The sequence below is a fragment of the Nilaparvata lugens genome, chromosome 11 (assembly GCF_014356525.2).
Source record: "Nilaparvata lugens isolate BPH chromosome 11, ASM1435652v1, whole genome shotgun sequence".
Taxonomy (NCBI): domain Eukaryota; kingdom Metazoa; phylum Arthropoda; class Insecta; order Hemiptera; family Delphacidae; genus Nilaparvata; species Nilaparvata lugens.
In genome coordinates this window covers 36,413,860-36,439,818 of record NC_052514.1, presented here as the reverse complement: position 1 = coordinate 36,439,818, position 25,959 = coordinate 36,413,860, and the positions used below count along the sequence as shown (strand labels likewise).

Here is a 25,959-nt window from a genome sequence, read left to right as displayed (position 1 = left end):
TTCATCTGTCGTAAACAAAATGATGTTTCCATTTTGGTCAAATATGACCTCCATTTCTCGAGCAAAATTCAGCCGCTTTACATAATCGCCAGGATTCAATTGTTGAACCATGACCATTTTGTAGGGATGAAATCCTAGATCTTTATGTAAAATACGCCTTACTGACCGATCACTGATGTTCAGTTCAGAAGAATGTCTCCTAGCAGATCGATTAGGACTACGGAGTATGGCTTGCCGAACTCTTTCCACATTTTGTGGAGTGCGTACAGTGCGATGAGCCCCTGGTGGTCGTTTATTCATTACTGTTCCTACTGAACGAAATGATTTTACCCAACGTAAAATGCTGTTACGAGTGGGTACATTTTCATTTCTCGCAAGATTGAAATGACGACGAAACTCGCGCTGAACTGTAATGATACTCTCATTATTACGCACAAAACTGTCGTAAGTAAACACACGATGTTGCACCTTCCACGAATCCATGATGCCGATTAAACAATGACTAGAAAAAATGGTATGATCTACCGAACACATGTTCACTTCAGCTGGCCCAATCCGACTACCCAAATCAGAATACTATCTGTTCTAAAAACATCCACCCTTCCTGCCGCACCCAGTATATTCCTATATCTAAAACCAAGGTCGATATGATACAAAAAAAATGTTATTGGACATCTATGGTCTTCAGCTGTTACACCTTTCATGATACACCCTATATACGTACACTACTCTATACGTAGAATTCGCTCTTACATTACTCTCTAAAATAAAGACTTAAATTGCTGTAGAATCGCAGATCGTTCTTTGTGTAACCGAGCCCTTGCATCAAAGTCACACAAAGCATTTTTTCAGACGTTTTCAGAAGAGTCGGCATGGCAGGAAGTTCTCCAATTGGCTTATTATCAGCTGATTCCCGAACACCAACCCAATTAGCCAATCGGAGAGCTTTCTGCCCTGCCGACTCGTCTAAAAAAGCCTGGGAAAACGCTTTTTTGGCTTGACCCTTGGGAGCCAAGTACATTCTCTGTCAGGTGATAACTTAATGCTTGAATAAAAAATAAAAATGTGATAATAAATAACCAAGTACTCTATAGTGAGGTCCACGTTATAATGGCAGTGGAGAACGATAGGAGAACAACGCTGCCGATCCTCTGTCTTGTCAATGCCTTCTGTAGACTGTAGCTGATACAGGTTTCTTTGATGTAATATTAACGGTTGATTCTCGTTTAAAATAATCAATTATAGCAATTATTAAGCAAGAAATTATATTTTTCAATAATTTCATAATTAAGATGAAATATTTTGTTAGTATTATCATTTCTACATTGTTAAAAGACGATCTAGCAACAGAGCAAAGCGAGAAAGAGATAGCGCTATCCGCTTTGTTGAATGATAGACAAGGATAGCAATATCATTGCTAATCAAACACTGTCTGGACCTCACTATAGACTCGATTCAGTCTCAAAGCTATTTTGTTGGTAAAGCGAGAAAGAGATAGTGCTATCCGCTTTGTTGAATTATGGACAAGGATAGCAATATCATTGCTAATCAAACACTGTCTGGACCTCACTATAGACTCGATTCAGTTTCAAAGCTATTTTGTTGGTAATTTGTCGTGGACCCACCTTGTCAGCAGCCAGTATGCGGAACGAGTCGATGACTTGTTCAGCGGTGTCGGTGTCAGTGGACTCGCGCGTCATAAAGTCGAGGAAGGCGTCAAAGTGGACGAAGCCAGTGTTGTTGGGGTCGACCACCGCCAGAATGCGCTGGAAGTCGATCTCGCCCTGTCTGTCCTTGCCGATGCTGTAACCCAGGCTAACCAGACACGACTTGAATTCGTCTGGCGCCAATCTAAACACACAAAACAAACAATTTTAGAACAGGGAAGAAATAATATTTGTTAGCCAATACATGGTGTTAAGTATTAGGCTAAGAAATGAAGAATTCAAATTTTCAAATTCAAATTCAAAATTTATTCAATCCAATTCACAATATTTACAAATTATGAGAAAAAATAATACAGCTTAACAATATTAGAGTAATAAGTTAATAATTTATAAAGTACATAAAAGTCTAATTTATTAAACAATAACATCAGACAAGAATTCGAACATGCTAAACCAGGACTAATTTGTGAATTTGGATAGAAAAATACTGCTTGCTGAGAGTACAAAACTCTACGTCTGCGAGCAGGAATGAATATCTGATAATTTATGAATTTATAGAGAAGTAGAAAAATATAAAGAGAAGAAAGAAAGAAAAATTAGCAACCAATCACTCACACATTCACACTAACCATGCTCACTTTCCAATTCCAGCTCATTTAGCCAATGCATAGTCACCATTATCAGAGTATTTTAACTAAGAAACCACATTGAATAAGGTCTCTAGATAGTCAGGCATAAGACCTCTATGCCATCCAAGAACTTTTGTTTTAAAAACAAGTCGATTTTGTGTTCTCTTAATTTCAAGAGGAATGTTGTTGAAAAACTTAGGGCTGAGAAATACAAACGATTTCTGGAAACAAGTGGTATACGATTTAGGAAGTCTCAGTAAATCAGATGTCACTCTCCTAGTTTGATAACTGGGAACATCCCTGAACAACGCATGACCACAGTTTCCAGACATAACATAAAACATATACAATACCTTGAAAACAAAGATATATCTGAGAGGCAAGCATCTGAGACTCTGAAAGATATGAAAAGAATGTTCATATCTACCCTCCTTCTTGATGGCACGAACTATGGATTTTTGTATAGTTATTAAGGGCTTCAAGTGACTAATGTAAGTAGAGCCCCAACAATTTATACCGTAGCTGATTTTTGAATCGAAAAAGAAAAATATAATAGTTCTAAGGGCCGTTTGCACAGTGACAGTTTAAACTAAATTTCATTTTAACTGGATTAAATACGTTTCAAGTCTAGTTTGTTATAATGTGTTTCATTTTGAGTTTAAGCCACCAGCTGATTGAATCGAGTTTAAGCTTTGACTGAGCAAAAGGCCCTAAAGTAATTCTGATTTATTTCAAATGACGTTGAATGAAGCTGGAGCCAAGGTACGTGTGGAGGGTAGAAGTGGAGAGCACGCTTCAGGCTGTCAAGAGGGGTGCGACAAGGGGATGCTATGTCGACGACTTTGTTCAATATAGCTATTCAGAAGGTTTAAAAAAGAGTTGACGACACAGGCTTTATTGTTTACAAATCTGCGCATATGGTAATGATGTTGTGCTCATTTCCAGGAACGAGAGAGAGAGAGCTGAAAGGAATGTTTGAAAAGCTTCTCATAGCAGAAAAGAGGATGCGAAAAAGACAAAGCATATGACAATGTCAAGAAATGCTGCACGAAGAGTGGTGAATGACTTTGTGGTCGGAGTATTATCTTTTAAAAGTAAACAGCAATTTTCATACCTTGGATCCGATGTAACAGATTGAGTGATGAAATAAAGCAGAGAGTAATGGCTGGCAATCGTGCCTATCAAGCCAATATTAAATTGATCACCTCTCGGTAACTATGTAGGGCAACCAAATTGAAAATTTACAAAACCCTGATCCAACCCATAATCACTACTCAGAGACAAGATATGTCACTCCTTTTGATGCATCTAAACTAAGAATGTTTGAAAGAAACATTACCAGGCGAATATATGGGGGTGTCAACGACAATGGAGTGTGAAGAAGATCAAACAATTAAATTAATGAAATTCTTGGAGAGGTGAGGATGTGGTCCGTCAAGATGTCAAGTATGAGCTAAAAAGTAATTTAATTTCAAATAGCCCGTACTCATTTCAAGAATTAATAAACTGTTTCTTGAAGAAAAGAAAATTTAATTTGATTTATTTAGGTTATTTTCATCAGGATTGCTGACATTTGAAAGTGAGCCTACCTTCCAGTTCGGTTCTTGTCGAAGTGGTTGAACGATGTGCGGAACTCGTTGAGCTGTTCCTGTGTGATTCCCTTGGAGTCGCGCGTCAAGATCTGGTTCTCGACTTCGTTGATGTTGCGGTTGATCGACGTCAACAGCTGTTCCCAGCCTACGCGCAGTGTCTCCATTGTGTATTGCGTGTATCTAAACCCAACACACACAAATTTACTCACCAAAAACTATTCATTATTATAAACTAAAATCCAAATTAAATGCAGTAAATTACCCCAAAAACTTCTGCAAATATTGACAACAGGGTTAACAACAGGTTTGGAATAAATGTAATTTCAATCTGTTACCAAAAACTATTTACTTTGTAAATATTCAGACATTTCATTAACAACTACCAAAAAAATATTTACATATCCACATGGAAGGCACCTGAAGTCACATTTTATTTCTTTAAATTGGTGTTTTCAAGAAGAGGCTGTCAAGATGGCTGATTGAGAGAAGCTATTACAGTATCAGTAATTTCCTTGGGGATAGCTTTGAGGGATTGTGATGCAACTCCATCTTGATTCTCAAGTTTAAAGTTTTTCATTTCTTTTTGACGCGATTTATCCAGGAACACCTGGCTAACGATCTAGACTTTGGATATTTGGATACATATTAGAAGGGGGGTGTCATTCATATTGTCTGGTGTTTCAAATGTGCAAGTATTTCAACTTTTCGTTACTTGTGTTCATTATCTAAAATCATCAAAACATTTCCAATAATATCAACTTATTAGAAGTCAAACCCCAAACTCTCTGAACTTTCCATTCACCATTAAAACATAATTAAACATAACCTTTTAAGTTATGTTCATCTAATTTTATAGGCAAGACAAATTGAAATCTGAGGAACTACCATCAAAAGAGTCTTCCTGTTATTGATTGAATTTGGGCTGTTAAGTAGTTTAAATTCATGTGATTGGTACGCTAATTATCAAACAATAAAGCAATGTTTCATAACTGTTCATCAATATTTGAAGGATGATTTTCAAAGTGTAATAGTAATCAGCTAACAATGCACTAATTTAGTTAGATCAGTAAATTTTAGTTCCCTATCATGTTTGATTACTGTTTATTCTTTTTCCCAGTACTCCATGGTTTAGAATACATCCACCAAGCTAATGCCTTCTAATGAACGTCTGCTTTGCTTGTAAGAGTAGAGCTCTTACATTTCTGATAATAATGGTGAGTCTATAAGGTCTGGTTGCAGAAAAGCCTATTGAATTTTAATAATAATTAATTTTACGAGAACCAATCAGAGAAGGTTTTTCTTAGATTAAGGCTTCTCTGATTGGCTCTCTTAGCATTTAATCGGGATTAAAAGTTGACAGACTTTTGTGCAACTGGGTGTCAGACTTTGAATTTCAATGAACTATAACAATATAAATAAATTAATAAGAACTAAATATGAAGTATATGAGTGTTTTGAAAAGAAAAAGCGAAAACTATAATTAGATGGCAGAGGCGCCATTTAGGGGGGCAGGGGGAGGCCTTGGCCCCCCCAAGGATCAGATAAATAATGAAAGTTAGGGTCAATCTACACGAATCCTTAGAATCTCATACTGATTTAATACTTTTTTAAACAGCAGTAGTATAATTCCTTCTACAGTATCAACAATGTAGCAAAATTGCCTTGAAAGTATAGCTACGAGTACGGAGTAATAAAGAATGTATTTTTCTCTGTGGTATAGTTGAAGCTTAAATATAGAATGGGTACAATAATTATTGATCAGGGCACAATAAGTGAGTTATTGCATAAACGTGAGAATTAACAAGTTGCAAGATGTCACATTGAAAGCAAAAGAAAGGGCACAATCAGACAATCAAAAATTACAGATGAAATTAAATAGAGAATGCATTTATTCAAATGCTAATTAATATATAACTATTATTTAACGAAAATCCCAAATAAATGCTGCAAATCACCCCGAAGACTTCTGCTACTGCAGACATTGACAACAGGGTTAACAGCAAGATGGAAATTCGATGAGAACTACTATCCAAAAATTAGTTGTAGTCAGGAATGCTTACCCTTACACCAAACTGACTAGCAATTGGGAGGTACCGGGTTTGATTCCCGAGCTGGCAACTAATTTTTGGATAGTAGTTCTCATCGAATTTCCATCTAGCTGTTAACCCTGTTATGTTGTGTCAATGTCTGCAGTGGCAGAAGTCTTCGGGGTGATTTGTAGCATTTATTTGGGATTTTCGTTAAATAATAATTATACAATCAAAAATGTATGTACAGAGTTGGTGATAATAATTATGGGAACAGCTTAATATTTCTTTAGCTTTCTAACTGGACGTTATTTTCCAATTAGAATATGATCCCCAATGAAATAGTTGAAATTTTCATTGTAAAAGATCTGTGTACAGTGTATTCCTACTTTGGGGCCTCTCTGTAGGCCTATATTCCTAATAAATATTTCATGATTTAATAACTAATAATGTTTGTATTGATACTTCAGCCACATTTGTATAAAACTGCTGGAAAAATGAAGAATATAATAAAATGTTCGAATGTAACATTTATGGAGAAAAACCCAGGACCCTCTATCCTTTTGGGGTATTCCTTCCCCCCTCATACCTCTTGGTTTTTGCCCCATCCCCCTAGCAGTTTGGTGAAATGGCGCCACTGTATAGATGGGAAAACACAATACATCTTATAATACACGCAACATAAGGAATGTTTAGTTGAAATTAATTTGTGAAAATGATGCGGTACCTGTTCTCGAAGATCATTCCCTCCTGTACAGCCTGGTGAATCTTCTCGAGCTCCTCGATGTGAGGCTTGTAGGCGTATACGCCCTGTTCATACTCGCGTAATCTGTGCAACTGGTCTTCCAACGATCCCTACCAAACAAACGTTACACAATTAATCAATTAGTGAAACAATCAATCAATAACACAACAAAAAAAGTTTCATCAATTTAATAGTATATTCAATTCGTTTAAACCACATAACAATCAAACAATAATGTTTTATCTGCGGTATGACTATTAGGCCGGTTACAGAGCTCGACCGACCGTCAGTGCGTACGTCAGTCGCGCTTGTCTTTTCCATAGATATTCAATGTATCCGTACAGAGCAGGACTGACGGCACGCATGCGCACGGTCAGGACCATGCGTTTTATACTGCGTACGAAAACCATCGATAGAGCTCGTGCGCATCCGTTCCATCGGTCGACTGACGCGCTATTGAAACGAATAGAAGCTTTCAACCTAGCGCCGCAGTGCAGGATGGTTTCTTACAGCTTGGCGTTGTTGTCATTCGAGATGGGTGTCTGGCTTGGAAGTGTTTCGGCCGCATTGCAGGATGACTGTTAACGGTTGCCGGAAGATCAACAGCTGGATTTTTTTCGTTATTTTTCAGGATAGAGAAATTATGATTGCAGATTCGTTCTCAGCGACCCCAAGTTTAGCCTAAAGGCTCAGAATGTCAACAATGTTTTTAAATAATTGAAAATCATCATGAAAAGTCATTAATATGGTAGTACACCACGTTTCTGGTAACTTTTTACTGGTGACTGGAGTTATTATTGACACACAAAAATCAAAATAATCGTGAGAAAGAAAACTGCTGATGAACGCGAATAAGACCGCCACTCCATTGTTCTATTGTCTCGGCTGCTTGGCTGAGCCTGGCTGGAGGGATCAAATAACCGACTGGTTTGATCTTTCGTCTGTCCGCTAGGCGGAACTACGCCGACCATTGCTGGGTGAAAGATGTTACTGCGGCCGCTCGCATTCCCACCAACGCTGCTATTATTTGCTGTCTCAGCGCCTAGTCCGATTCAGCCAAGCAACCAGCCTGCACTGCGGAGCTAGGTTCAGAGCTGTACTGATCAGTAGCCCGATCGCAACATAACCAATGTGCTGACACCTCTGCCCGACAATCAGCTGATATTGAATTGAATAGCATAATGAATGAATTCAATTAATAGTGTCATTATTTGAATTCAGAGTTTTTCTATACATTTCTTCAATCATTTCTAAATTTTTTATTTATTTATTTTTTTGAAAAAATCATAATATTATTAATATTATCTATATTTATTTGATCCGTAGCTTAAAGTGACTGCAGGTATTCCCAATGGTGATACAAGCTCGAAATAACTCATCAAAATTTCTGATGGACATTCTGAGGTACCGTAGTTGAAAAATGTATCTTCACCCCAAGCAATAATGTAAATAATGGTACTAAATTCCCTTTGAAATGCTCTTTGGGCGACCATCGGGTGAACTTGATATCTACGTCTTTTAATCTTTCGTTTACGAAGATAATAAGCTGCAATTAAACAATCTGTAAAGGCGTCCATTTTGTGAGTCAGAAAAACTGATGTATGGTCAGGATGGTACATACGCACTGACGGTCGGTCGAGCTCTGAATGTGTAAAACTGATTAATGGATGCCTATGGTCAGGATGGTGCATACGCACTGACGGTCGGTCGAGCTCTGAATGTGTAAAACTGATTCATCGATGCGTATGGTCAGGATGGTACATACGCACTGACGGTCGGTCGAGCTCTGTAACCGGCCTTAAACAAAAACATACAAACACGACACGATTCTAGGATTCAAATCTAGTGAATGATCTAGGTTTCAAATTATTCTACTACCTATAGTGAGGTTCACGTTATAATGGCAGTGGAGAAAGATAGGAGAACAACGTTGCCGATCTTCTGTCTTGTCAATGCCTTCTATAGACGGTAGCTGATACAGGTTTATTGATGTAATATTAACTGTTAATTCTCGTTCAAAATGATCAATTATTATTTTTTATTAAGCAAGAAATTACATTTTTCGATAATTTCATAATGAATTATTTTGTTAATTGATTATCAATTCTACATTGTTAAAAATGATCTGGCAACAGAGCAAAGCGAGAACGCTATCAGCTTTGTTGACAAGGATAGCAATACCATTGCTAATCAAAGACTGCCATTATAACGTGGACCTCAACTATAGATTCGATTCAGTTCCAAATCTATTTTGTTGTTATAATCTATAATCTATATGTCACTAGAATTTGTTAGATAATGGTCATCTATAGAATGGCTATGGCTTGATCAGTGATTCGAAACCTGTGATCACTTTATTTCATTTTCAATTTAAGAACAATAAAAACAATGTAATAATGTTTGTAGTTATGTAGTTTATATTGCCTTTGTACGTTAACGCTGAGAAAATAAAAATATAGTTGAAGATGCTCCTGTCTTTTTCTTCTACTTCTCCTCCTGTCTTCTTCTTCTTCTTTTCCATTCTTCCTTTTCTTCTTCTTTTTCATTCTTCTTCTTCTTCTTTTTCATTCTTCCTTTTCTTCTTCTTTTCTACTTCTTGTTCTTCTTCTTCTTCTTTTTCTCCTTTTCCGTTCTTCGTCTTCTTCTTCTCCTTCTACTCCCTCTCCTCCTCTTCCAACACCTTCTTCTTTTTTTTCTACTTCACCTCCAGTATTCTTCTTCTTCTTCTTCTTCTTCTTCTACGTCTCCTCCTGTCTTCTTCTTCTTCTTCTCCGTTCTTCTTCTTCTTCTATTTTGATATATTTATTAGCTAAATATTTACCTGCAGTCCCATGCCGATAGCCGTGACATACAGTTAGGTTAGGTTACCTGAACAATTTCATTTATCAGGTTAGGTTAGGTTGATATTCACCTGTAATCCCATGCCAATGGCAGTGACAGCGTCCATCTGGCGCTCGATCCAGGGTCCGACCTGGTTGGCCTTGTCAGCGAACTGATGACGCAGCGTCTCGTTGTTCTGCTGCTTCTTCAGCTCGGCCTGCAGGATGTTGTCACGTTGTGGCACCAGGGTGCGCACTTCGCTCCATTTCCTCGTCAACACCTGACAAAAAACCACCACAAAACGTCAAATTATTGTGTGATTGTAAAAGAAATGTGCTCAGTTGCACGCACCTCTACATATATTAAGTCTATTGTATTATGGGCTGAATAAAGAATGATTAATTAGTGAATTGAATTGAATCAAGGACCTGTAACCTATTACAAAATGAAAGACTTCTAGAATAACTTTGATACTTTCATAGTTCATTGAATTAATTTTAAAAGAACCCGATAACTTCAATTGAAATTGAATTGACACAGTAACCTGTGAAAGGTTTGTTTCTCAAATTCTACAACATCTAGACCCGCTTGCACAGAAGACTGTTACATTTTAATTGTGATTAAATTCTACGAGAACCCATCAAAGAAGCCACCTTTAGAAAAAAACATTTTCTACCATTGGTTCTCGTGGCATTTAGTCATATTTATACAATTACAGGATATTCAAACATTAGTAGTTTAAAAATCAAAAGATGTATTCAAAAATAATCTCAATGAACTAAAAAACTATTCGCTCTATTAACTAGGTATACTGTCATGCAGTCATCTCTTAATAGATCAGACATTTGCATATTCAAAAGTGTCCAGTAATGCTATATTTTAATAATACAATACAATATACAACTGTTAAGAATAGTGATTATATATATTTGCTTACTACATTGATTATATCAATATTTGAACATTCAGTCAGGCGAAAGGAGTCAAACGAAACGGTCGCTTCTTTTTATCGTACCTATTGTTGTATTGACTTCTCTAAACACGGACTTGTTCCGTATTAGAGGAGTAATTTTCAGGGGAGTATATTGTAAAATTTACTTTCTGAAAATAAAATAAATCTGAATTGAAAAAAAACTCAATTAAAGACTGCAGTATCTGGGATTCCAGGAATTCACAGAGGAAAACCCCATTTACCTTGCAGGCAAAACAGTAAAAAAGGTTAGATCAATGATAAAATAAATACCAATGAATTGTTTAGAAACTTTTAAAACGTGTTGGTCACCGAGCTTAAAGATACTGGAGTAGTTCTTCAGATGCTTGCCAATCAATCTGGTACATAATGATTCATTTTCGTGTAATTTTAGTGATATGTTGCAACTTACATCAGCTGTGAGTGTAGTGTACGGGTTCTCTAGACCACCTGGGATCTGGTACTTCTGCACGGTTGTCTCGACCTCTCGCACCAGATTGACAATGCTGTTGTACTCCTTGTCGGCCTCACTCAAGGTCACCTTGAAGGAGCGCTGTGCCTCCAGCAGACCCAGGATCTCCTCCATTGTGTGCACTATGAACATGTCCACTAGGTCCTCCTTGGTACCGTCTAGCCAGTTGTTGAATGGCTAAACAAAACAAAACGGGAAAACATTATTAGTATACCAATAATTACCCCCTGGTAATTATTTAATCGAACCCCTGGGTTGGAGAACTCGTTCAAGAACTGTTGTATTGTAGTAATCTTTGAAACCCGCAACTTTTAATTATACAGAGTTAAGGAAAATTACGGAAACAGCCTAAATATTTCTCTTACAAGAACAATTTGACATTAGAATTTGAAATGAAACATTACTCTTCAAATATTACATATTGTCGCTTCAACATCTTTGACCTTCATATGAATCCAAATTCATTTTTTATGAGAAGGTGGTCATGATTTCGATACAGAGTTCCAAGAGAAAATGAATGGCGAAAACCGCATTGGTTGAGTTCAAAGCCACTGATCAATTCCATCGTGTTTTTCTTTACGTTCAGTAAAAAACCTGATCACAGATTAGAGATCATCCTGACGCCAAAATCCGCCATCTTGAAAGAAAGTGTAGCATTGTAATATAGCGGCAATTTTAATTTCTAAAAAGATGATGCAGTCACATGTCATGGTCTTGGTGCACTCAAGTCTTGGTTAGATTGATACCTTCCATTCTGTATGTATTCTGTGGCTGAACGGTTGCTTATGAGTCATGACTGACGGATGTTTCCTCTTCTGCTTATTTTGTAAACAAAACTAGAACCTAACCTCATTCTCTAATCTCATTGTATAATCAATTGAAATGAAAAACCATCAAGTGATTGGAGTTGTTTAAAATGTTTTGGATAATATTTTAAATGTTATTGAATTTATGTAATCATGCAATTTCTGTGCTCCCAAATACATTATAATGGAGTCCATTATAATTGAAAACAACCTCGTATTCAGCCAAGTCTGTTTACGTTCTTTTCAAAATTAATTTTTCAGAATAAAATATAATTTCTCCATCGGAAGAAAGTACGATGAGCTTGATCAGTGAACGAACCGGATATGACGTATTTTTTTCTTATCAGTTAGACCGAAGACCTTGCAGAGGTATAAACGCACAATGCCTATGTCTTCCCAATGCTAGCTCTTACTTGAAATTAAGGGTTCCATTGAGGTATTTTAGCGCGAGATATTATATAATATATATTTTTTTTGTAATTGACCAAGCGAAATGAGGTCTAAGATTCAAGTCGACGGTTTGGCATTTCTCTAAATGTTTATATGTTGCGCATTTACGGCGAAACGCGGTAATAGATTTTCATGAAATTTGACAGGTATGTTCCTTTTCTAATTGCGCGTCGACGTATATACAAGGTTTTTGTAAATTTTGCATTTCAAGGATAATATAAAAGGAAAAAAGAGACTCCTTCATACGCCAATATTAGAGTAAAAATCAGACTATAGAATTATTCATCATAAATCAGCTGACAAGTGATTACACTGATGTGTGGAGAAGCCAGTCTATTGCTGTATTTCCATAAGGTCTATAGTTTCAATCAGGTACTTGTGGATGAGAATACTGCGTGAGGTCTACTGTTCACAGAACTACTAGTATTATAGATTACAAGGTCTTTGGTATGTAATAATCTTTCAGGTTGTCCCCTTAATGGCCGATTTCAATTACAAGTACAGTAGCGCTGCATGTGAGTCTATGCATCGTTCAACGACCAAACAGTGCTTCGTTCAGAGCCACGTTCACTCACCGATCAGTGGCTTTGAACTCAACCATTGATATCTCAACCCGTATCAGTTTGTTGATGTAAAAGTTATAAATTATGTTGTATATTAAACCAGCTGAAATCATGACGTGTCAGCGCATGAAGGTCTGTCTGTCTGTGTGATAGCTCCCAAATAGCCTCAGCTGATGTCATGAATGAATGAATGAAAAACTGTAGCATGAAATGAATAATGCTTCAGCTGACTAAATGATAGATTATAACAATTTTTTTCTAAAGCAAAATGAATGTTACTTTTATATCCTGAAAAAGGACGAAGGAGTGAGTCAATTATGTTGTCCAACGAACTTGACCTGTAGAAAGGTTCGAAGAATACGTGTTCAAAATTTGAAGCTGATTGGTCACTTTCTGAAGTTATTGTAGACGGACAACGACTTTGGCCTTCAGTAAGTCAAAAGTAAGAACTCGCTAACGCTCGTTCAATTAATACATAATATAATACATTTTTATTAAATCTTCAAGTAAATTTTCTAATAAACTATACATACCGCAGCACGCTTGGCGAACTCGAGATGCAGAATGTCGATCTTCTCGAGAATCTTCTCGGCGTCATCCAACGCCTGACGTCGCTTCTGCGTCAGATTGCCCAGCCTGTCCCACTGGTCACAGATGCGCTGGCAACGCGCGTTCACACTGATACTGTCGTGGTATTCCAGGGTGCTACACACACACACAAAATACAATCAATTAACTGATAGAAATAGTAATAATTAAGAATTAATTAACATATTGCGTGATAAAAAATCTATATAATAAGAGAGAGTAAGGATGTGTTTGTTCGCATCAAAACATGTCAACTTGTGTTATTGTTTAATAAATTCGACTTTTATGTACTTTATAAATTATTAACTTATTACTCTAATATTGTTAAGCTGTATTATTTTTTCTCATAATTTGTAAATATTGTGAATTGGATTGAATAAAATTTGAATTTGTGGATTGCATACCGGAAAAACGGGAACGATTCAGATCTCCAAATTTTGCACAAAGATTCTAAAAATATCAATCTCTTGTACCTCGAAGCAAAAATTTAATTTTCCCTCTAGATTTTTCAGAATCAATGTTCAAATTTAATTCACGGGACATGAATACATACCATAGATACCATATAATCTAGAGATTACCTCTTTGAAACACATGGTTAAAATTGGCAACTAGATTAATAAACAGTCCAATTTGTCAGGTTGGCATTAAGTTTCTAAACAAGATTTGATTTCTGTCATTATATTATGTTAGCACCATGTTGAAGAACTTATCTATACTATAATTAAGGAAAAAACTGGCTCATACACCTACGGGATAGGAAAATTATGTTTGACGCATAACCACGTCTGAAGTACTCGACTGATTAACTCGAAATTTTGCATATAGATTCTGAATAAACAGAGGATCGTTATAGGCCTATTTTCAATTCTTCAAGATTTCATTACGTCAAGTTTTCAGTTTGTCAAGTTTTAAAATAGACCCTTCGGAGCACGGGTTACCTGCTAGTTGATAATAATTATTGCACCAAGCCACAGTGGTAACTCTGTGTTATGTGTCCCAAAGGTAAGGAAACCCAATTGTTTATTAATTTGTGATAATTAAAATGACTTTCTACTGTGCAATGACACACTTTTCAACTCATTTTCCAATACTATTACAACTATAATTAGCATTAAAGCCTGGTTTTCATTAGTACCGGTAGAGTTAGTGGTAGAGTGGGCAAGTACTAACTATCTTGTGAACTCTCCCAATGAAAACGTTCATGGTAGAGTACTAGTTTTTAGTAGAGTAGAGTGGGATAGCACCGTGGGATAGTACTCTACCACTTGCCTTCCCCCACCACCGCTTCTCACTCTACTCTACCACTACTATGCTAATGAAAAGTGTTGATTTATTAAAGTGTTAATAAGTGTTTGATTGTTAATTTATTAAAAAGTATTGACATTTTAAGGTTAGTTCTGTTCACTAGACAACACACTTCACCTACTATTCTCAATTGTAGTAAAAACAGTTACTCGACCAAGTAAGTAGAGTAGAGTTAGCTCGGTAGAGTTAGTATGCCAGTTTTTACGTACAATATTACGAGTTTACTGTAAAAAACGAATTTAAAACTGTCACTATTTCTCTTTAGCTTTAAGTAAGTTTTTAGTTTTTGACTTTTTCATGTATGTTTTGGAAAAAGATATATTTAAAAAAAAAATAGTTATTTGTATATCTAGAGTGAAAAGTACGACTTTTTCTCCCTGAGGGAAAAAGTTTGAAGCCCGAGGCGAAGCCGAGGGCAACAATTTTCCTGAGGGAGAAAAAGTATTTTTCGCTCGTGATGTACACAACATTTTTCCTCCATCTACATTTTTTTATAGAAACTGCAAATTAAATCATTCTAATAACTTACGTATTGGTGACAATGTTTCCTAACAACATAACCTAGAAACTAAAACCTAAAAACCGGTCGTCTGATAGGCACTGCTGATTGCGCTATCTATCGGCCAAAGTTGTAACAATCATATCAGCTGAGCTACCAAAAATGGCTGACTCCAGATCACGCGGTTCAGATTTGAATTGCAGAATGCAGATCAAAAATATTTGTTGGCTGGTATTTTGAATAGAATAAAATATTTTAAAAATTGTATAAATTTTTATTGTCTACCAATATTAAGAATATAATATACAAACATATATTTCATGAGTTGATCAAATTTCTGGTTGTGGTATTGAATTCAGTTGACTCAATGACAGACACCTCTATTACACTTTCTCATCTGAGCTTAGACCTTCTAACCTATTACCATGTAAGTTTTTTAAATAGAGATGCTTCCCATGTTATTTAAATGGAGTCACTTTTACTCCCTAGGGAGTTTTTCTGCTTTTTACTACCTAGAGCGAAAAAGTGACACTTTAGTATTATGTTTCAGGGAGTAAAGTAAGTACTTTAGACAGTAGGTGGAGGAAAAGATATTTTTGTATTCATTTCAAATCCTATTTTGTTTCTGTTTAGTTATTTTAACAGCGGCTAACAATGATTGACGGTGATTAACAGGTACTAAGATATTTTTGAAATTGGTTTCAAATTCTAGTTCGGTTCTGTTCAGTTTGTTTAACGACGGTTAACAATAAACTGACGGTAGTTAACAGGTACCTAGATATTTTTGTATTCAGTTTCAAATTCTATTTTGTTTCTGTTTATCAATTTTAACAGCGGTTAACAAAAATTGACGGTGATTAACGGGTATCAAGATATTTTTGTATTCAGTTTCACATTTTTGTTCGGTTCTGTTCAGTTTCTTTAACGACGGTTAACTACTGTCGGTGGTTAACGGGCATTATTTATTTGTTTTTGGCAAATAAATAGAATGAAAAAATAAATGATTGATTGATTGAAATTATTGAGTTACTATAGTTCAGCTCCTATGTAAAGACACATTTTTCATGACCACTTCAACTCTAATTAGCAACTAAAACTCACTTCAACTCCTGCGCAATGGCGGCAATCTGTTCGACTCTGTCCTGATGTGCGGCAAGGTCCGACTCGAACGCCTCGTGTTTCTTCTTCAGCGCCTTCAGCTCATTCAGCTTGCACTGCCTGAAGTCAGCGCTCTGCAGCATCTCCTCTTTGCCCTAAATTCATCAAATTCATCCATCCATTCATCTCGAAAAAAAAACTATTTAAATAAATACTTTCAAATAATATCATTGCAGACTATATGATTTTCACTGCTCTCATAATCTCAGAACTACTTGGGTAATCAATGGATGAACTGAAGTTTTATAGTTTTACTTTCCTTGCCCTATTACCATAGGTAAGGAAAGTATTGCTTTCCGAAAAAATTAAGCTACCCCAATTTCTATACGTTCCAAGGTCCCCTGAGTCCAAAAAATTGATTTTTGGGTATTGGTCTGTATGTATGAGTGTGTGTGTGTGTGTGTTGTGTGTGTGTGTGTGTGTGTGTGTGTGGTGTGTGTGTGTTGTGTGTGTGTGTGTGGTGTGTGTGTGTGTGTGGTGTGTGTGTGGTGTGTGTGTGTGTGTGTGTGTGTTGTGTGTGTGTGTGTTGTGTGTGTGTGTGTGTGTGTGGTGTGTGTGTGTGTGTGGTGTGTGTGGTGTGTGTGTGTGTGTGTGTGTGTTGTGTGTGTGTGTGTGTGGTGTGTGTGTGTGTGTGTGTGTGTGAGTATGTGTGTATGAGTGTATGTGCGTCTGTGTACACGATATCTCATCTCCCAATTAACGGAATGACTTGAAATTTGGAACGTAAGGTCCTTACAATATAAGGATCCGAAACGAACAATTTCGATCAAATGCGATTCAAGATGGCGGCTAAAATGGCGAAAATGTTGTCAAAAACAGGGTTTTTCGCGATTTTCTCGAAAAAGGCTCCAACGATTTTGATTCAAGTTATACCTAAAATAGTCATCGATAAGCTCTATCAACTGCTACAAGTCTCATATCTGTAAAAATTTCAGGAGCTCCGCCCCATCTATGCAAAGTTTGATTTTAGATTCTCAATTATCAGGCTTCAGATACAATTTAAACGAAAAATTTCGAGTGGAAGAGATTCAGCATGAGAATCTCTACAACTAATGTTCAGTAACATTTTCACCTAAAATTGAAAATAAGCTCGAAATTCGAGAAAATGTGATTATCCAATTGCAAACTGTTGGCAACTGTTGATTCTATTAAATGATTCACTATGAAGAGATAGCACACCTCGTGTGTCTTCAGCGTTATTGCCCTGTCACCAGCTGGCTCAAATCTTTGAATAGTAGACTTGAGATACGCGGGAACACTAGCGTCAGGTGATCAATTTTCATAACGGCAAGGAAAGTTGTGTGAGTGCGCCACACCAGATTTTTTCATAGTGAAATGAAAATTAATGGTTAGTCTCTGAGACTAGTTTCAATGACAATCAAAATGAAAAAATCTGGTGAGGCGCACTCACACAACTTTCCTTGCCGTTATGAAAATTGATCACCTGACGCTAGTGTTCACGCGCATCTCAAGTCTACTATTCAAAGATTTGAGCCAGCTGGTGACAGGACAATAACGCTGGAGACACAGCGAGGTCTGGTATCTCTTCATAGTCTGCTATCTGCTTCAGTGAGAACCATGTCTGCTTCTTTGTTTGAACATAGATTGAAAACTCTCTTGACAGAAAATCCTCTATACTCACTGTCGGAATTTTTTGATATGGATAGGGATATAATTAGAAATTATTTTTAAATATACGTTCCATAATGTATTAATATTAGGTTGGCAATAATTTTAGTGTATAATATATTTGAATTATATATGTTTGTAACATTATTTATGTATGAGCTGAATCATATGATAGTCAGTGTTTTTGATTGTTTTTTATTATTGTATTTATTGAACATTGTGACGTTTCCGATTGTGTAATCTATATGCTTAAAGGAATAAATCTATTCTATTCTATTCTAGTGAATGATCTATTAGAATCAACAGTTGCCAACAGTTTGCAATTGAATAATAACATTTTCTCGCATTTCGAGCTTATTAAAACTGAAAATGTTACTGAACATTAATTGTAGAGATTTTCATGCTTAATCTTTTCCACTCAAATCTTCTTTTTTTTTAAATGTATCTGAAGCCTGATAATTGAGAATCTAAAATCAAACTTTGCATAGATGGGGCGGAGCTCCTGAAATTTTTACAGATATGGGACTTGTGGCAGTTGATAGAGCTCATTAATGACTATGTCAGGTATGAATTTAATCAAAATCGTTGAAGCCGTTTTTGAAAAAATCGCGAAAAACCCTGTTTTTGACAACATTTTCGCCATTCTAGCTGCTATCTTGAATTGCATTGAAGAAAATGTCATCATACAACTTCAAGCAGAAAGAAGAACAATTAAGTAACAATAATTGAAATTCAAACTGATGATGCCTTGCTCAAAATTCATTCTACTTTTCAATTGAACTTTGAATTTGAAAAAAATACTTTTGAAGTGGAAACACTAAAGCCTGTTACACAGACATCGATGTTTGGGCGTACGATTTTTTGTGATCCCTATGGCTCAACTCACACTTACGCGATTCAGGTGGAGAAGAGACTCGATTCTAGCCGAGAGCATGTGTTTTCAAATGGTGACAGTCGTGGAGACTAGAATCGACTGGTCTGAGTGTCCCCATTTGAAAACACATGCTCTCGACAAGAGTCTAGTCTCTTCTCGACCTGAGTCGCCGCGTAAGTGTGAATTGGGCCAGTATTTCAGTCAGTTGAGTCAGTATTTTACAGTCTGAAGATGGTTAAAAACAGGTCGAAACATCGTCACTGCTAAAAGTAAAGCTATCTTCACAAAAAAATTTTGCCCTCCTTATAAATTCTATTACATTAAGCAGATGATTTCAAACAGATTATGTTTGTCAAGTTCCGTTTAATCTGATAGAAATCATCTGCTTAATGTAATAGAATTGATATGGAGGGCAAAAATCGATTTTTGTGTAGATAGCTTTACTTTTAGCAGTGACGATGTTTCGACCTGTTTTTAATCATCTTCAGACTGTAAAATACTGACTCAGTTAGTTTCAAGGCTATTAATGGTAGGGGTGTATTTATTCCCAATTAAATTCATTTTTAGTCAACGGTATTTTTCCAGCAAACCAATGCTAAAATATTGTTCCTATAATACATCATAATATTACAATTCCTGTAGACGAAATAATAAATTAAATTGTTGAGATAAAACACTGAACAATAAGTGTATGAATCAAAATTTGGGGAAGGAACAATTTTGGGCTGTTGGTCCTCCCCCAATAATTTTTCAATGAATTGTGTTTTGTGAATCATTTAATAAAATTAATATATGAATAAAAATGGAGATAACTAGTAGTAGATCCACTTGAAACCATCCTTGTTTTGAATCTACTCCTTGTCTATTAAGAAAGTGAAACTCATTGATAAGATCCGATTTATAAAATAATTGGAAATATGCTTTCTTATTAATTATCCAGTGATTAATTCTTAATATCCAGTGAGGATTATTATGAATAACACTTAGGGCAGTTTGCACAGTGAAAGCTTAAACTAAATTCAATCAGCTGTTGGCTTCAACTCAAAATGAATCACATTATTGACCGAGCGAAGTGAGGTCTAAGATTCAAGTCGACGGTTTGGCATTTCTCTTAATGTTCAAAATTTTTGAATGTTTATATGTTGCGCATTTACGGTGAAACGCGGTAATAGATTTTCATGAAATTTGACCGGTATGTACCTTAATTGCGTTTCGACGTATATACAAGGTTTTTGGAAATTTTGCATTTCAAGGATAATATAAAAGGAAAATGGAGCCTCCTTCATACGTCAATATAGAATTATTCATCATAAATCAGCTGACAAGTGATTACACAGATGTGTGGAGAAGCCAGTCTATTGCTGTATTTCCATAAGGTCTATAGTTTCAATCAGGTACTTGTGGATGATGATACTGCGTGAGGTCTACTGTTCACAGAACTACTCGTAACAAATGACACTTGATTTAATCCAGTTTAAGATGAAATTAAGTTTAAACTGTCACTGGTGCAAATGGCACTAAGGATCTACATGGGATCCAATTTCTTTCGGAAATGAGACAAAATCTATTGTAAACATGGTAGTATACCTGTGTCCATTCCTCCTGAATGTCGGCCTTGTTCTTGAATTTCTGGGCCAAATGCTCCAATCGCTCAAGACGCATCATTTCGGCAAGAAGCCACTCCTCGAAAGCCTTCTCTGACGTTTCCAGGCCCTTCCACGCGTTCGCTATGTCCTGAAAAACACAAAAATACACAGTAAAGATCAGACAAATTATTCAGGAAATGAAGGGATTTAGATTTCTAGATATAGGATTTAAATGAAGTAGTTTTAGTAGTAATAGTTATGATGATTTTTTGATAGTTGACTATGACTAGCAGATTCTAAAGCTACGTTTAGACCAAAGTTATTAACAAAATGTTAGATCAACCCAACCTAACCTGACAAAATGTTAATAACTTAGTCCTTATAGATTCTATTAGATTGAACATGAGTTATTATATACATGATGAACATATGTGTTTGTCAAGTTCCGTTCAATCTAATAGAATCTATAAGGATTAAGTTAATAACAGTTTGTTAACAACTTTTGTCTAAACGCAGCTATGGCTATTCTATGACTATGACCCGGTTGCATAAAAGCCTGTTCAATTTTAATTATGATAAAATGCCACGAGAACCAATTAGAGAAGCCTTCTTTCCAAAGTCGAAGCATTTAATAATGATTAAAATTTAACATGATTTTGTACAACCGGGGCCAAGTCCTTCAAGGATGAAACTACTTTGGTCATCACGTTCTGTCCATATAATATGCTCACTCGACTTTAATTTATACTTTTTTGAATTTCAGATTAGGCAGCTAAAATTATATTTGAGTTGATTTTAAACTGAATAATATAGAACTTTCTACACACCAATCCTTATGAAGACTCTTCTTCATATAGATTCACATTGATACACATAATTTCTCTATAAAAAGTTCAATAAACAAACATTACAAGTCACCAAGAAACTAACATCAGCTGATAGTTCATTCGAAACAATTATCATCATTAATATATTATTGTTCTTGAATAGTAGCCTATTTATGGGGTTTCTTTGAACAATATTTTCCTTCCTGAGAAATACTGAAATTGTTCATAAGATAACCAAAAGGAAAATTGAATTATCACTGATTGACATTAACAATAAAATTACTACTTATCACTTACACTTGAATGTCAGTGGATTTACACAAAACTGAAATCAGACTAAAATAAATAACATCATTGAAGTTCAACCAAGACTGTCATTTAAAATCAAATGCTTCTTTTTGACATCAAAGCTATTAGTACTTGGCTCGCAAAATAAATTGGAAAGCAATAAATCGACATTAAGCAAGTAACAACTTAATTTTCTTGTTTTTTTCGAAAACCCTAAAACTAATGCTAGCCAAAAAGTGACAGTTTCTTACTTTTCAATTGAAACCTTTTGTGCGAGTTCAATCAATTTGCAATTGGTATTTTTTCAAATCTGTATTCATAAAATTATGGGTATCAAGGTATATAAAAGTTAATTCAAACATACTAACATACAAACTTGATAATACCATAAAGAAACAACAGCATAACTTACGCTATTGTTTCTCTATGATAATACTCTACTCTCCAAGCTACCTTTACTATAGTGAGATTCAATTAAAACTGTCAACATTTCTAAACGGAATAAAAAATTAAAATCAAAGTACCATTTTTTCAACTACATTTTATTTCTTATAAATAAAATAAAGTTGAAAAAGCTACTTTGAGTTATAATTTTTATATAATTACTAGCCGTCAGGCTCGCTTCACTCGCCATATCCGTCTAGCCAGGGGGCTCCGCCCCCTGGACCCCTAACTGGATCGTCCAAAAATGAGATCAGCGGGCTCGCTTCGCTCGCCAAATTTTTCATTTGAGCATGCTTCATTCTATCAGAAAGTCAAAGTACTGAGAAAAGTACTGATTTTGGGCGTATCTTTGATTAAATTAGTCACCTCATCACACAATTTTTAGACCCTAGCTAAACCTCTGTACCAAATTTGAAAATTTTCTGTCTATTACTTGATTAAATAACTGAGAAAACGCAAAAAACCGCTAATTTTGGGTGTATCTTTGGCGTTGTTTCAAATTCCTTCTAATACAATATTATTACATCCCAGCTGAGCTTCTGTAGTAAATTTGAATATTTTCTGTTCATTTGTTCTCGATAAAGCTGAGAAAACGCTGGAAAAACGCAGATTTTGGGCGTATCTTTGGATTTTTTTTCAAATCCGTTCTTAGTGCGCCTCTAAAGGGCCAACTGAACATACCTATCAAATTTGAACGTTTTTGGTCCCGTAGATTTTTAGTTCTGCGAGTGAGAGAGTGAGTCAGTCAGTGAGTGAGTGAGTGCCATTTCGCTTTTATATATATATATAGACAAGAAGCCCTCACCAAGCAAGTGAACATACTGTCAGCTTTCCTTATAAATAACACAAGCTATGTCCATTCAGTCAATGCTGTAAGTTTCAAATGAATCACTGTAAGAAGTTTCCCTCCCAATTTCAAGATTGCTTGTACGGGGAGTAGCTCCTCATGTTTTATTTACAAAAACCATCTTGCTCTCAGTGAGCATCTAAGCGGACCGATTGGACCACCTTAGCTGAGTTTGGAGGACGATGAAGCGGTGGCTTTGTTTATCGGTTGAATGAATGAACGAATGACAAATTTGGATGTGCAAAGCTGTCGTCTGACAGAAAGTGAGGGACTTTTCCCCGGTGCTGGCATTGAAAATGTTCAATCATTTGCCAGAGTCAGTGAGAAAGCGCCCAGTGAGTGGTTTCAACGGCCCATATGAATAAAGTTGAGCATTTGCTTATACTTCTAAAAATAGAGCATTTGCTTCATTTTATATGAATAAACGTGATCAAAACCCTTTATCAAAAAAATAGTTTGAGCATTTGCTCAAAAGTAAAAGCTTATACTCAAAATTGTATGAATAAACTGGAGCATTTGCTCAACTTTTCAAGCAAATGCTTCAAAAAAGGTGAGTCTAGTCTAGAGCAGCTTATCACCTTTTGCTCAAAGTAAAATGGCTTAACTAATTTGTATGAGGAAGAGGAAACTATACCAGATACGATCACAACCAATAGTTGAGAACTATAAAACTCTTTTTAGATTCAAACATGATATATATCACCATTATTCCTACAAAAGATATAAATATAGCCATCACAAAATAGGAAATAGACATTTAAGATGATGAGAGTGTAGACGATTATAAGAAGGCTATTGATATTATAAGAATATGCTGAAGATTATTATAGAGATGACATTTTTTCATGCTATCATTTCAAAATTCTAAACTCAACTAACCTAAAACTCTATTCATAAAAATAGAAAACAGAGCAGACGACGCAAACACAAGCGGTGCCCCCTACTTGCATATTTAGCGCTTCCGTGAGCTATAAAAACAAAGTAAGGCTACAAAAGCGAATCAGCTGATGAAAAATCTTTAAAATACGTGAGCATTTGCTCAAGAGTTCAGGAGCATAAGGTAAAGCTTATTCATATAAAAATGAGCAAATGCTTTTACTTCTACCTTTTGCTCATGAGCAAAACTTTATGCTCCATGTTCTTACTCATGAGCATTTGCTCTGGTTTTATTCATATGGGCCATTGTCTTTGACAGAAGTATTTATATGAAATAGACGATTTTTTCAATGAGAATACTTACTTCAACACTGCCAACATATGATCATGTTAGTGTGTGGTCTATTGATCATTGTTATGGACAGTTTTTATATAGCTCCGGCTATAATTGTTTATGTTACTATCAACCCAGGAATGCCCTGGCCAACGATCTAGAATATTGAAAATTGTAAATGAATGAATACTCACAGAAACCATCTTGCCCTCAGTGGGCATGTAGGCAGGGCGATTGGATAGACGCAGTTTAGTCTGTAGAGTGTTAAAGTTGGTCTCCAGTTTGGCCTTCTGCTCCACACGCGGTGGCTTGTGCTTGCGTCTGTAGGTGCGGTATTCCTCCAGCTTTTTCTGACAGCCGCTCAGTGAGTTGTCTGTCTGACGACTCTGTAGCCACGGCATCGTTCGGCGGATCCATTCCAGCAACTAGAATCAATCAAATAATACAATTAAAAACGTCTGAATTCGAGTTTAAACGTCTTATCCAAATTAAAAGGTTGATTGTCTTCAGATAATAATAATTGACCGAACGAAGTGAGGTCTAAGATTCAAGTCTACGGTTTGGCATTTCTCTTAATGTCTATATGCTTATATGTTGCGCATTTACGGCGAAACGCGGTAATAGATTTTCATGAAATTTGACAGGTATGTTCCTTTTTTAATTGCGCGTCGACGTATATACAAGGTTTTTGGAAATTTTGCATCTCAAAGATAAGACAAAGGAGCCTCCTTCATATGCCAATATTAGAGTGAACATCGGACTATAGAATTATTCATCATAAATCAGCTGACAAGTGACAGATGTGTGGAGAAGCCAGTCTATTACTGTATTTGTATAAGGTCTATAGTTTCAATCAAATACCTTAAACAGGTATGCATCTTTAAGCTGGGTTAACACCTAAGTTATTAACAAAATGTTAATAACTTGATCCTTATAGATTCTATTGGATTGAACGGAAGTTGACAAACACACATCTTCATCATGTGTATGATAAGTTTTGTTCAATCTAATGTAATCTATAAGGATTGAGTTATTAACATTTTGTTAATAATTTTGGTCTAATCGCAGCTTTAAGGTATCTGGTTTCAATATTTTGTTTTGCAGTCTTGGTATTATTATGCATGCCCATTAGTATCAATATTCTTAAATTCGAAAAAACTCAAGTTAATAGGTGATTAAAAATAACCAAATGAACTAAATAATGCTGGAGAAATTATAATATTTTTGATTGTAAAAAATTAAATTTCATAGAAAGATTATCAAGGAACTGGATGAATTATTATCCAGGCAATTAGGCCTATTAAAATCTATGTGATGAAATTAAAATTCAAATTGCAATCACTTGTTAAATATTGAAAAGATACATTCAAAATTTCAAATTTTGTTGGTCAATACCTTAGCTATCTACTCTAAACTAAACACTGATGAGCTAAGTTTTTTCTGTACTAACAGACTTGTATCATATGGAATACAAATTCAAACGTGAACTGAGTTTGTTAACAAAACAAGTGACATCAGGTACTTGTGGATGCGAATACTGCGTGAGGTCTACTGTTCACAGAACTACTAGTAATATTTACTTTTGCATGTACATTACATTGAACGCTTTGCGTTTGTAAAGCTGTATCCACACTGAACAAATGTTCAACAGACATGTTTGTGGAAAAAGTTTGTGCAAACTTCATTATGTTTGACAAACAATGTTTGCCCGTGGCCAGTGTGGACGCGTCACCAAACAAAATATTTTTAAGTGGGAAGAACAGGTTTTATGTTTTACAGCTGTCAAAACTGAAAATGTTTGGTAAAACAGTAATTTTTTGTTTGACAAACTTTTTAAAATGTTTGTCCCTGAGCTCATCAACAAACATGTTTGCCGAAAATGTATGCGAACATTTGTACAGTGCGGACACGGCTTTAGTTACAATAAAATTTTTTTTAAATATAGTCTCTGTCATTATTT

The 25,959-nt window shown here is 35.7% G+C and overlaps 1 protein-coding gene and 1 long non-coding RNA gene across 4 annotated transcripts in view; one reads left to right on the top strand and one right to left on the bottom strand.

Annotated features, from left to right (window-relative positions):
- The window catches only part of LOC111055655 (alpha-actinin, sarcomeric), a 198,880-nt gene that overhangs the window by 4,508 nt on the left and 168,413 nt on the right, over positions 1-25,959 (bottom strand). For all 3 annotated transcript variants that reach the window (XM_039438349.1, XM_039438347.1, XM_039438348.1), the window contains 9 exons: positions 24,194-24,424; positions 20,385-20,531; positions 16,238-16,389; positions 13,275-13,446; positions 10,863-11,099; positions 9,572-9,760; positions 6,643-6,770; positions 3,886-4,068; positions 1,626-1,851 (listed from right to left, as the gene is read on the bottom strand). In XM_039438349.1, the coding sequence (XP_039294283.1) occupies positions 1,626-1,851; positions 3,886-4,068; positions 6,643-6,770; positions 9,572-9,760; positions 10,863-11,099; positions 13,275-13,446; positions 16,238-16,389; positions 20,385-20,531; positions 24,194-24,424 (1,665 nt within the window). The remainder of the gene's footprint in view (positions 1-1,625; positions 1,852-3,885; positions 4,069-6,642; positions 6,771-9,571; positions 9,761-10,862; positions 11,100-13,274; positions 13,447-16,237; positions 16,390-20,384; positions 20,532-24,193; positions 24,425-25,959) is intronic.
- LOC120353678 lies at positions 478-13,016 on the top strand. Its single transcript, XR_005572519.1, has 3 exons — positions 478-616; positions 12,551-12,556; positions 13,006-13,016. It is a non-coding gene; the product is annotated as an uncharacterized LOC120353678 (long non-coding RNA).